General features: G+C 43.8%; 1 protein-coding gene across 3 annotated transcripts in view; it reads left to right on the top strand.

Annotated features, from left to right (window-relative positions):
* Nucleotides 1–13330, top strand: part of LOC141107700 (cytochrome P450 2C8-like) — a 55842-nt gene that overhangs the window by 19118 nt on the left and 23394 nt on the right. For all 3 annotated transcript variants that reach the window (XM_073598617.1, XM_073598616.1, XM_073598618.1), the window contains exons 3-6: nucleotides 3012–3174; nucleotides 3263–3412; nucleotides 4898–5058; nucleotides 10102–10278. In XM_073598617.1, the coding sequence (XP_073454718.1) occupies nucleotides 3012–3174; nucleotides 3263–3412; nucleotides 4898–5058; nucleotides 10102–10278 (651 nt within the window). The remainder of the gene's footprint in view (nucleotides 1–3011; nucleotides 3175–3262; nucleotides 3413–4897; nucleotides 5059–10101; nucleotides 10279–13330) is intronic.

Raw genomic sequence — 13330 nt, 5'->3', positions numbered from 1 at the left:
TCTAAAATGGATGGTACTGGAAGGTGGGTAGGGGGTGGAATCAAGGGATGGTGCCTGGGGGTGAAACCAAGGGAAGATCCTCAGAGGTGGGTAGGGGGCGGAGACCATGGGTGATTTGAAAGGAGGGAGTACCTGCACCTACACTCTGAGAAAAAAAGCCCTGCAAAATACTTTAACTAAAACTAATCAAAATTCAATGCCAAAATTAACACTGGTGCCAGATGAGCTATTTGAATTGGTCTACAACTTTAACTGAACCTGTAATCTGTGACTTCATGCCTGACTATCCACTACCAACAGTGGTGTATTTTGGTTTTGTGCTGCCCTAGGCAAGACTAGGTAAGTATATAAGTATAATATAAGAATAAAATATAAGAATAAAAATATAAGAATAAAACACAACAGACAGCGCTGCAACCCAGTAAGCTCCCCTAAATAGGGAACATTTCCACACTAGCGACTCTCTCCCAGCCTCTGTAAGCTGATTTTCAACAGTTTTCTTAAAAATAAAAAAAAATAAAAACTGCATTGTCACTGTTGACGCCTTCTTGTGAAGGGATAGATGGGCTTAGTGGCAAAGGGATAGATGGGATCAGGCAGGGATAGATGGTAGCAGGGGGAGGGATGGTGGGATTAGTGGCAGTGGGATAGATGGGCTCGGGCAGAGGGATGGTGGGATCAGAGGCAGAGGGATAGATGGGATCAGGCGGATTGATGGTGGGATCAGAGGCAGAGGCATAGTGGGATCAGAGGCAGAGGGAGAGATGGGTTTAGGCAGAGGGATGGATGGGATCAGGCAGAGGGATGGATGGGATCAGTGGCAGAGGGATAGATGGGATCAGGCAGAGGGATGGATGGGGTCAGACAGAGGGATGTATGGGATCAGTGGCAGCGGGATAAATGGGATCAGGCAGAGGGATGGTGGGATCAGAGGCAGAGGGATTGATGGTCTCAGGCAGAGCAGTGGCGGTCTGTCCATAGGGGGGCAGCTGGGTGCCGCCCCCCCCCCCCCCCTCCTGTAGTCACCAAAAAAAAAATTTTTTTTAAACGCCCCTTTAAGAAAAAAATGTCCTTTAACTAAGTGCACTGTGTTCGGGCACTGGACACACTGCACTATGGGAAGCGCCACGTCAATGCAATCACAAGATGCAGATGCGGCGCTTCATTGGCGGGGTCTGGAGCTGCTTTGCGGTGCAATCCATTGTGCCGAGCAGCATCCGCCCGGTGCCTGGCCAGGTCCTTTGTTCTCAGTGTAAGAACAAAGTCACTTCCAGCGCCCGGCGGGCTACAAAAAGATGGCCACCGTGAGGACTAATAGTAATCCCCTTGTGTTCAGTGGAGAGGGGAGGCCCCTCCCCTCTCCACTGGCCAAACAGAGAAAGCCAGGAACTAGCACAGACGCGGCTTGAAGGAGTGCTGTGCTGCCGGGGACACAGATGTGAGGAGGACCCTGCTGCTCCGCTGGGGACACAGATGTGAGGAGGGGCTCCCCTGGGGACACAGCTGTAAGGAGGGGCTCCGCTGGGGACACAGATGTAAGGAGGGGCTCTGCTGGGGACACAGATGTAAGGAGGGGCTCCGCTGGGGGACACAGATGTAAGGAGGGGCTTCGCTGGGGACAAAGATGTAAGGAGGGACTCCGCTGATGGGGACACAGATGTATGGAGGGACTCCGCTGATGGGGACACAGATGTAAGGAGGGACTCCGCAGGGGGCACCTGATGGAAGGAGGGACTAAGCCAGGGGCACCTGATGGAAGGAGGGACTCTGCCAGGGGAACCTGATGTAAGGAGGCACTCCGCCGGTGGCACCTGATGTAAGGAGGGACTCCACCGGGGGCACTTGATATGAGGGACTGCGCCAGGGGCACCTGATGTAAGGAGGGACTCCGCCTAGGGCACCTGATGTAAGGACAGACTCTGCCGGGGGCACCTGATGTAAAGACGGACTCCGCTGGGGACACCTGATGGCATCTGGTGGCAGGTGACGTGGCAAGTGACACGCTCAGGGCTCCCACTGATTCTGGATTATGGTGAGTTGAATGATTTCATTTTATATTACAATGTAATAATAGAAATAATGCACTTCAATCATCCTGACACCATAACAACCATGGTGCCGGGATGATTGAAGTGCTAACACCAGGTGTTTGAAGTATCTTTATCTGTTTATTGTTAAACTTTCTAGAATACACATATTTATATTGTTGTGTAGGATCTGGGCCTGCTGTCCCTCCCTCTCCCTCCATCCCTCGTTCTTCTCAGATGCTAACCACGCCACCTTAGAGCCACGCCCACTATTTTGCTGAATCCACGCCAATTTTTACCAAGTGGAAGGGGTCAAAAAGGAAGGGCGGGGTCTGGCGCCCCCATCCTAAAACTTCACCAGCCGCCACTGAGGCAGAGGGGTGATGGTAGTGGAGGGATGGGATCAGTGACACTGGCACTCACCTGCTCTCAGTGTCAATTGATTCCCCCTCTTCCATGCTGCTCAGTGTGTCTTCCCTTTTTGGGTGCCTCCAGTGAAGCCTCTCCTGATGTCTGGTCTCCTTGCGCTCCTCCCCCTGCACTGTACTGGCTGTCAGATCATCAGCTGACCTTCTGCTTCAGTGAAGGGAAGGGGGCTTTATTCACCATGCAGGCCCTGCCTCTGTGTTTCTCCGGGAGAGGCAGAGCACTGCATGGAGCGACGGATGACATCACCATACATCGATTTGGCCGACTCGCAGCATCGGTGCAGCATCGTGACTGTCTGAATCGCGATGCACCGATGCTGCGATTATATTCAACACCCCTACTGTATAATGATGTTGTTAAATTTAGTGTGTGCTTTTAGAGTTTTGATGAGCTCTAGTCATGAGAGGGTTAAACTTTTCTTTTTAAATAAATGCTTTTGTGCTATTTATATAGAACCATTGTCTTCAGATTTCCTATTTCTAATTGAAACTTTGTACAGAGCCATCTTGCACAATTATATAAAGTACAACTTTTCTTCTGCTGATTTTGTTGCAGCTTGCAAAGATCCATGGAGATGTATTCACTGTTCATCTAGGGAGCAGGAGAGTGGTTGTCCTACATGGATGCGATGCTGTGAAGGAGGCTCTAGTAGACAATGCAGATGTCTTCAGTGATAGAGGAAAAGTACCTGCGGCTGAATTTGCTTTTAAGGGCTATGGTAGATATCAATCTGATCTTACATGGTGATGACATACTGTGTATATATAGTTTAGGAATTCTTAAATGATGTGTGATTCCATTACCAGGAATATTTCTGAGTAACGGGGAGAGATGGAAACAGCTACGACGCTTCTCACTCACCACGCTGAGGAATTTCGGGATGGGGAAGAGAAGTATTGAAGAGCGGATTCTGGAAGAGTCTCAGTGTCTTGGAGTAGAGTTTAGGAAAAAAGCAGGTAAGCCTAAATATAGATTGTCTTTTAGAAAGCAGCCACAGCCCACATAGAGAAGCCTGAACCCTGCCAACATACTGCAGAGAAGGATCCATGTGTGAAAGCAGTGGTATCTCTACAGAGGTCTTGCATGCCCCTTGCTGAATCAGAGCTAAAATTCTCCAATCAGAAAAGCTTCTACTCTGATTGGAGAACTCTACATGTGAACCAGCAAGCCTCTGCAGATAGACCACTGTTTCCACACAGGGAGAAAGGGTCCTTCTATAGACTACTGATTGCTTATGTGGTATGGCGTATGGAGTGAGGAAAACCTTGCTATGTCTGCACTTTAGGATTGGCAGGAATTGGGACATTGAGTGCTGTTACGTTTTGTTTTTATCTTAGTGGGAATGCTGGCTGTAGCTTTTAACATTTTTTTTGCAGACCTTATCAGTCTTTTATACTGGAGGTGATTTGGGTTCTGTTATTTGAGTATCATCTATAGGAGGATTCAGAAGCACGTAAAGTATTTGCCTTTAGCTTGTGTAGCACCCTCTAGTGTGTTAGATTAGGATGTACAATATAATCCCCCTGAGGAAGACACGTGACTGATCCCTTTGTCCAACACGCATAGGGGAGGGGACAGGACGGTGCAGCAGATTTGAACACTGCGAACGGACAAGCTTTCTCATTGTTTTTTTTTTTTATCTGCTATAGAGTGGTGCGCTTCAGCACCTAAAAGATGTGAGTACCCAGATTGATGTTTTATAAATAAAATCAGTTTTTTAAATGTTAAAACACTATTTAGACCTTATTTTTATAAATGGACTGGAACTTACTGCTGGACATCTCAGGATCCCAAAGAGCTTAATTCACATAGAACCCAGGGGTGGTTCACAGGCGTTTTTTTGACCAAATTTAGGCATGCGGTCAAACGCCCTGAGGTGAGAAGATTCACACAGGGAGGGGGGGACCCAAGTTTGTTGTCGCTTTGTCAACTCTGGAGCCCCATCACAGGATTTTGCTTTGCCAGCACAATGGACATTTTATATACTATTATTTAATATTATGCACCAGTTATTCATGCAATTTATTTATATGTGTCTTATCACATTGGTTACTTCAATATAGTGCGGCACTTACATTTGATATTGTTTTGAGTTGTCAGCAGAATGGACTATATATAACTATTTGTTATTATGTCTAATATTATGCATGTTTCACACTAAGATACTCATGCATTTTATATGTGTCATACCACATTGGTAACTCCAATATAGTGCCACACTTTATTTGTTTTTATATATAAATGCACTTATGAGATTGTGATCCAGTGCCAGTAGCTGTATCAATTAAGAAGGTTCTGATTCATTAGTTTGGTTTTCTCGCAAGCTTATTTACTTCAACAGTTTACTAGGGAATGTTTATTTTATCGTGCTTAATGTGTAAGGCTACAAAACACTGAGGGTTTAATACGACTTTAACACCACCAATTCAATTTCCTTCCAGGTTCACCTATTGACCCCACATACCTCTTGACTCTGGCGGTATCCAACGTGATATGCTCCATCGTATTTGGTGAACGTTTTGATTATGAAGACAAGAATTTTCTTGGCCTTCTTGCTATGCTGAAAGAATCCTTTAGAATAATAAATTCACTAGTTGGACAGGTAAACACACCTGTGTGTCGCTATATTGTAAAGCTGGACTGAAAGTAAGCAATTAATGTGAAATCATAGCTGGCTTCTAAGTTTTCCAAGGCTATTTCTATCATCAGTAGAGGTCACTCATCCCTTTAGAAGTGCCAGTTAGTAACGGAACGAGAGGATTTTAAATTTGAATCCACATTTTTGCACCCTTGCAATACATTTTTCCTATATCAGCTTGTTTGCCTTACAGCTGCTTGATCCAGTCAGACTCTCATGGTTCGTGGAATGTCCTTATACTATACATAGGGGGATGTAATTGTTCCCCTTGCTTCAATACACAGCAAGTTGCTGACCTGGAACAAGCATGCATCAGATGTGATCACCTGTACACTTTGAGCTATGGTTGCCACCTCATCCCTTTAAATTCAAACACATATTAATTACACAGGTTCTGTGGCTGAAAAGGTTGTAATTAAACTCACTTGGTCGCAGACCCGGTAGGCGTAGTAAAACATTGCAAGGGGTGTGGTTGGAGCAGCACTGGCTGAGGCCATGCACAGCCATATCCACATCTTGTCAGAAACCATTAAATCAGACCGAGACAGAAGTACAGTTAAATCACACTTGTTTAATAACAAAAGAAAAAAGAACAAACGTAGACAAAACATAACCAAAGTTCAATAACCGGAATGGATAGTCAGTAAAGCCAGAAGTCAGGGATCAATGTAGTGGAACAGCAAGCAGGATCTGGAATCAGAAGGGATGTCAGCAAAGCAAGTCTTTAAACAGGACCGCAGGTGATAGGCTCTGTGATGTTGACCAAGGCGAAGGCAGAGAACCTCTGGACTGGACGGCTTAAGTAGGCAGGACTGACGAGCAGGATATCATCAACAGCTGAGTAACTGTGGAGAGATAGGAGCTGGCAAATAGCCGACAGCTGAGCGGCCAGCTCTGGGAAGGAAGGACTGAGTCCAGCCCTGACACATCTGAAGCACTGGGTCGGTTTAAGCAGTGTCTTACCCCACAAATACATCAGTTGTTGAGATCACTGACTCACCAAGAAGAAAAGATAACAATGATGGCACCAAAGCCAAAGGCAGCTTCCATATTTCTCACCTGATATGTTCCCTTTTAAAGAGCACGCATTCATACTGGATATCGTCGCTTCCATTATAACTCTAAAAAAAGATGGTCAAAAGGACAATATGTGACAGGCTTGTGATTTAAGCGCTTGCCGACCTGCTCACGCAGATATACTGCGGCAGAATGGCACAGCTGGGCCAAACCTCGTATGGGTACGTCCTCGCCTTTAATAGCCACCAGATGGCGTGCGTGAGCACCCGTTGCATGGCAGGGGACCTAATGCGCGTGGCTGGCGGGCGCGATTGCCGCCAGCCACGTGCGATCGTGTGCACGAGAGCCAGCACAGGGATTTGTGTGTGTAAACACACAAATCCCTGTTCTGTCAGGGAAGAGGAGACATATTGTTTGTTCCTACTAAGTAGGAACAGTGATATGTCTCCTCCTCCCAGTAAGTCTTATTCCCATACAGTTAGAACACATCTAGGGAACACACATTTAACCCCTTGATCGCCCCCTAGTGTTAACCCCTTCCCTACCAGTGACATTTAATCAGAGCAATCAGAGAATCAGTGCATATTTATAGCACTGATCGCTGTATGGTCAAAGGTCAATGGTCCCAAAAATGTGTCAAAAGTGACCGATCGGTCCTTCACAATGTCGCAGTACCGCTAAAAATCGCAGATCACCAATTTACTAGTAAAAATATAAATAAATAATAAAAATGCCATAAATCTTTCCCATAGTTTGGAGACGCTATAACTTTTGGGCAAACCAATCAGTGTACGCTTTTTGCAATTTTTAGAATATATATTGGTATAAACCGATGAAGAAATTAGTTTTTTTTAAAAAACATTTTTAGGGATATTTATTCTAGCAAAAAGTAAAAAATATTGTTTTTTTTTTTTCAAAATTGTCGCTCTATTTTTGTTTATAGCACAAGAAATAAAAACCACAGAGGTGATCAAGTATCACCAAAAGAAAGCTCTATTTGTGTGAAAAAAGGACGTCAATTTGCCTTAATCAAGGACCTAGGACGAAAACATTAAATTGCGGTTCACGGAATTGGGAATCTTTCCCAACCATAGCTCTATCAGGCTCCCAGTAAAACCAGCCCAGGAATGGGCTTTACTAACACAGGGTAAAGAATTATCTTTCTTTACCAAGACATCATTGCTGACATTACTTTAGATTGCAAATCTCATCAACCACTTTTCCCGTTTTCCAGACCTATTTCACATGCACCCCGCTACAAATGATGAGGGTAAACAGAACAAACAGAGGGGTGAATCTCTGTAATGGAGGCACAGACAGCAATACAAACTGATGGGAGTTCTAATCCCTCTCCATTCTATGCAAAACTAAAAAAAAAGTTTTGCCTTTAGTTGTTCTTTAAGGTGTGGATATAAATGCTGGGGTATCTTCCTGACATGCACTGGAACGAAAGAAGTGTTTTTTAAGCTATGAAACATATTTAACATTACAAAAAAAGTCCAGTTGAATGTGATCAACTACTACTGGTCATGCTCATGGTTTCCATAGCTTAGACGTGTAAGAGGTGCTTACATAGTGTGGTCCTGTCCCTTATACTTGTAAAGCAACAGAGATTCTGTTAATTGATTAAAATCCTCCTTCAATCAAGAGAGTGCTAGGTATTTGAAGGACTAGGTAATTTTGAGAAGGCAGATGGTGTAACACATTCCTCTGTGTGCTGTAGACCAGCGTTTCTCAACCGGGGTGCCGCAAAGAGGCGTTCCGTGGTGAAAGGACAAAAATTTGCCATGTGTTAACTCCAGTATACAGAGAGAGAGAGAGCACAGCCTGCAACTCTCCTCTCGGCTCTCTCCTCCTCTCTACCGATATCTATACTCTTGTCGGCTAAACAGAATGCAGTCTGGACCACCCGTCTGCGTCCTGCCAAACTATGATGTCATTGATTGCTAAGGACTGGTCGAGCAACCCTCACAGCTTTCTGTATTGCTGACAGGAGTACAGATATCAGCAGAGAGGAGGAGAGAGCCAGGAGGAGAAGTTGCAGGCTGTGCTCTCTCTCTCTCTCTCTCTCTCTCTCTCTCTCTCTGTATGCTGGAGTGAGAAACACTACCTTAGACCCATCTAATATGCCCTCTGACTCTGAGCAGGAACAAGATAAAGCCAAATGAATGACTGGATTCATCCACAGAAATGTGCTGTCTTGCAGTTTTACTAACACCCCAATGCATCTAGCAAATGTGTGTGTATTCACGCCTGCTATGCCTTTTTTTGCGCATTATTTAAAAAATTGCATTTTGTGTAAATAGCAGCCCAATAAAAAACGTAGTGTATTTGGAAACGTGCAAAAAAGCGCACACTTGGACACATCTTCTGCCGTGAACGAGCCCTCAGACTGGTGTGCCCTGAGATTGTGCACAATTGTAAAGGGTGCCTTGACTGAAAAAAAGGTTGTAAAACACTGCTGTAGTCAACCAGACCATGTAATCTCTTCTCAAGATGTTTTAAGAGACTTTTGTAGAGTGGGTCTGCTAAATAACACAAGATGCATCAACTAAAGTTAAGTAATATGGTTGACATTAAAGACGAATTCCAGGTATGGATATTCTTACATAGATGAAAGGGTTCAGCTTGGATCAATGTAAATATGTATGCGCCATACCTGTAGGATCCCTGTGGAAGTCGAAAATCCCTGTGGTAGGCACCAGTACTGTGCCAAGCAGGTGCCCTGTTGCATTGTGAACACAAGAAGTTGTCTGCACAGGACTTCAGTAATATTATATTTTTAATCGGTGTGCTGCTTTTTCCTATTATAGGCTTTTTGATTGTACCACCGTTTAGCCATGCACTCACCCCAATTAAAGGAGTAGCCTAGAAGACAGGGTGGTATGGCTTGATGTACTTCAGGAAGTGACAGATAACCCTCCCCAGCGAAACGGTCAACAATAAAAATAAGTTCTAACATACCCAATAACCTAAAAAACACTTAGTATACTTCTGTCTGTGTTGCTGTTAAAGAGATTTTCCCTCACCTTCTGTTCTGAGGACAACCTTTTTATGGGATAGAAAGTGAAGGAATCTTAGCAGCAGAGCCTCAAAGGGCAGTAAAGCCTGACAGGAGTTTTTATCTTTCCCCACTCTATCCAAAATACAAAAAAAAAAAAAAAAGTTTTGGCCACAGATACACTTTAAATATGAACATTACTCCAACACTAAAAAAGAAAAGAAGAAGAAAAAACAATGCAGGCTATTATATTTGCAGGGGTGGGGGTGGGGGGCAGAGCCATGTTCCCCAAGTCAATTTACATAATAAAGTTCCACTTTAACCAAGGTGTGTGTATAAGAATCCGTGCTGTGGAAAGTTAAGTGAGTAACAATTGGGTGATGGACATTGGACCACAAACAAGGTATGCAGTTGTACAAAAGTTTATGCACTGAGAAAAGAACATATGAAAGTTTAGTCAGAATTAAGTGGACTTCTGGAGGATGATGTACAAGGTGTCACGAGATGATCAGTACGACCAATGGGTAAAAGACTGTCCATGTCTGCAAAGAGTTGGGTTGAGTCCCAGACACCATCACTCAGAGAGCTTACTGCTTTAGGATGTTGCGTAGAAGCAATGGCTAATTGTGCAGCTTAGAAGTGTCTGGTAACGTTAGATACTGTCTAGGCTTAGAAGACATAGAAAGTATGTAATGTTTACACCCTTCACTTCATATATGGAGCTCCATGTTCAACATGAATGTTTTACACAATGATGAAAATGAACAAACCCAAAATAACTGAATGTAACTCTGATGGAAATCTTTACTATTAGGTTATAGCTGAGCTAAAATACAGTGGTTCTGAGCTGCCCAAAAGCATATAAAGCACTATTATACAACCCAACCCATGAAAATATAAGGTGCTATTTGCCAACTGCATGGATAATACTTTATTGTTCTTTTGTGTTATATATTTAGACAGCTTATAATTGGTTATTTTTATTGCAGCTACTTAATGCTTTCCCAAAACTTTTCCACCATATGCCTGGACCCCTTCAAAAAGCATGGAAGAATCTCTCCACTTTGAAAGCATTTGTAATGGATAAGGTCAAGGAGCATCAAGAAACTCTGGACCAAAACTGTCCCAGGGATTTTATTGACTGTTACCTAATAAAGATGGAAGAGGTAAGATTTGCTCAGTTACAAATCATATACCGCTGGGGTTTTTTTCATACAAAAATGGACATGATGGGAAGTTTCTCTGTTTCTCATAGAAATAAATTGACATATCTCAGGAACATGCAATATTCCAATGTAGATATTTGTAGAGTTCTGCAGCCAGTGTGGCTAACAGTAGTAGAATGTTGTTCTAGGTGTGATAGATAGAAACATAAAATGCCTCAAATCCGCAGGACTTTCCTTGGGGCAAGGGGGTCACCAGAATAAGAAGGCTAACAAAGGTTTTGTTTCTGTCCCCACTGGGGAAATTTTCTATCACTCTAACTCCCTGTCACCCAGATATAAAGCAAGGGGAAAAATCCCTAGTCGGGTCAAAGGCCCCTGCTCTACCCCTGGACAATGTACACTCTATATGCATCCTAGGTTTCAAGCTAATTTCCTTTCTTTAGAAATGTAATGTTGTGGTCATATGGACACTCTAGTCCTATTCTTCTCCTTCCTATGGTATGGGGCACAGGGGCAATTTATGAAACAGTGATCACAGGTCAATTGGCTTCAGTATAATTCGCACAAATAGGAAACACAAGGGGAACTCAAAGACACTACATTTCAAAAGAGCCAAGTTCTCTAAAATACGAACCTTGCTAGAAGATATAAATTGGGATAAAATTTTAGAAACAAAGAACACAGAGGAGCAATCTTTTTTTTTTCCTACACTAGTAATAGAATGGAAGATCCTTTGTCTCAACCATGGGAGCTAAACTCCTCTATGTGGGAGAACTGAAGGGGATATATCCTAAACACTGGTGGCCACTAAATAGGAGGTAATGAGGAGGGGGAGGGGTGCTCCAGCCCAAAAAACCTGGTCAGGGCCTATTACAATATACAAGAACATATTTGGGGGGGCACACCTGCTTCAAGAGCATATTAAATAAGGGCATTAGCCAGTGCATTCCATTGGGAAATACATTTAAAATAGCAAACAAAAATCCTGGATGGCTTAACTCCAGTGTAAAAATGCATATAAAAGCAAAGGAGAAGGCCTTCAAAAAATACAAGGCTGAGGGATCATCATCAGCATTCAGACTTTACAAAGAATGCAAGAAGAAATGGAAGGGTGCAATATGTGTCAAATGCTTTTGCAAAATCCAGATACACCACGTCTACAGGCCTTCCTTTATCTAGACGGCAGCTCACCTCCTCATAGAAGGTTAATAGATTGGTTTGGCAAGAATGATTCTTCATGAATCCATGCTGATTACTGCTAATGATACTGTTTTTATTACTAAAATACTGTATATAGTCCATTATCATCCCCTCCAAGAGCTTGCATACTATTGATAGGCTAACTGGTCTGTAATTCCCAGGGATGTATTTTGGCCCTTTTTTAAATATTGGTGCTACATTGGCTTTTCTTCAATCAGCTGGTACCATTCCAGTCAGTAGACTGTCAGTAAAAATTAGAAACAATGGTCTGGCAATTACTTAACTGAGTTCCCCAAGTACCCTCGGTTTCAAACCATCTGGTCCCGGTGATTTATGTTACGTTTCCCAAGTCTATTTCTAATTCTGTCCTCTGTTAGCCATGAGGGTGCTTCCTGTAATGTGTCTTGAGGACAAACACTACAGTTTTGGTTACTGAAGCCCCCGATTCCCTCGTGAAGACTAAGGAGAGGAATAAATGCAATACCTTCGCATCTCCCCATCCTTTGTAACCAGATGTCCTTCCTCATACTTTATGGGGCCAATATGGTCCATTTTTTACTGTTTATAAACTTATAGCGGAGTTCCGCCATAAAAAAAAAAAAAATAAATAAAAGTCAGCAGCTACAAATACTGCAGCTTTTGAGTTTTAATGTTAGGACACTTACTTGTCCAGGGCGCCTGTGCTGTCCTCACCTGAAGCCGTTCTGTCCCTCGGCTCCCGGGTGCAGGCGCCGGCATCTTCAGTAAGAGAATCAGGAAGTGAAGCCTTGTGGCTTCACAGCCTGGTTCCCTACTGCGCACGTGGAAGTCGCACTATGCGTCCTCACTGGTCCCTGCTGTCTTCTGGGACCTGCGTGTCTCCCAGAAGACAGCAGAGGGGATGGAGGAAGGGCCAGAATCTGCGGTGATCTATCGCCGGAAGTGGGAGCAAATACCTGTATTATACAGGTATCTGCTCCCCCCTGAAAGGTGCCAAATGTGACACTGGAGGGGGGAGGAACCGGAAAAACGGAAGTTCATTTTTTGGGTGGAAATCCACTTTAAAGAATTTCTTGGGATTTTTTTTGCTCTCCTCCGCTATGAGTCTTTTGTGTTTTGTCTTAGCCACCCTAGTTCCCCATAAACGTTTACTGTACAAAGTAAGGTCCGTTGGCATGGACCATAGGGTGAGTACATGGATTGAAAACTGGCTACAAGGGCGAGTTCAGAGGGTGGTGATAAATGGGGAGGACTCGGAATGGTCACAGGTGGGAAGTGGGGTCCCCCAGGGTTCTGTACTGAGACCAATCCTGTTGGATTTGTTCATAAACGACCTGGAGGATGGGGTAAACAGTTCAATCTCTGCATTTGCGGACAACACTAAGCTAAGCAGGGCAATAACTTCTCTGCAGGATGTGGAAACCTTGCAAGATAATCTGAACAAATTAATGGGTGGGCAACTACATGGCAAATGAGGTTTAATGTAGAAAAATTTAAAATAATGCATTTGGGTGGCAAAAATATAAATGCAATCTACTCACTAGGGGGTGAACCTCTGGGGGGGATCTAGGGTGGAAAAGGACCTGGGGGTCCTAGTAGATGATAGGCTCAGCAATGGCATGCAATGCCAAGCTGCTGCTAACAAAGCAAATAGAATATTGGCATACAATAAGAAGGGGATTAACTCCAGAGATAAAACGATAATTCTCCCGCTCTACGACACTTCAGTCCATCTGCACCTGGAGTATGCCGTCCAGTTCTGGGCACCAGTCCTCAGGAAGGATGTACTGGAAATGGAGCGAGTACAAAGAAGGGCAGCAAAGCTAATAAAGGGTCTGGAGGATATCAGTTATGAAGAAAGGTTAAGAGCACT

Source organism: Aquarana catesbeiana, linkage group LG09 (assembly GCF_042186555.1).
Source record: "Aquarana catesbeiana isolate 2022-GZ linkage group LG09, ASM4218655v1, whole genome shotgun sequence".
NCBI lineage: Eukaryota > Metazoa > Chordata > Amphibia > Anura > Ranidae > Aquarana > Aquarana catesbeiana.
The sequence above is the reverse complement of the archived record's forward strand: the minus strand, read 5'-3'. Positions and strand labels throughout refer to the sequence as shown.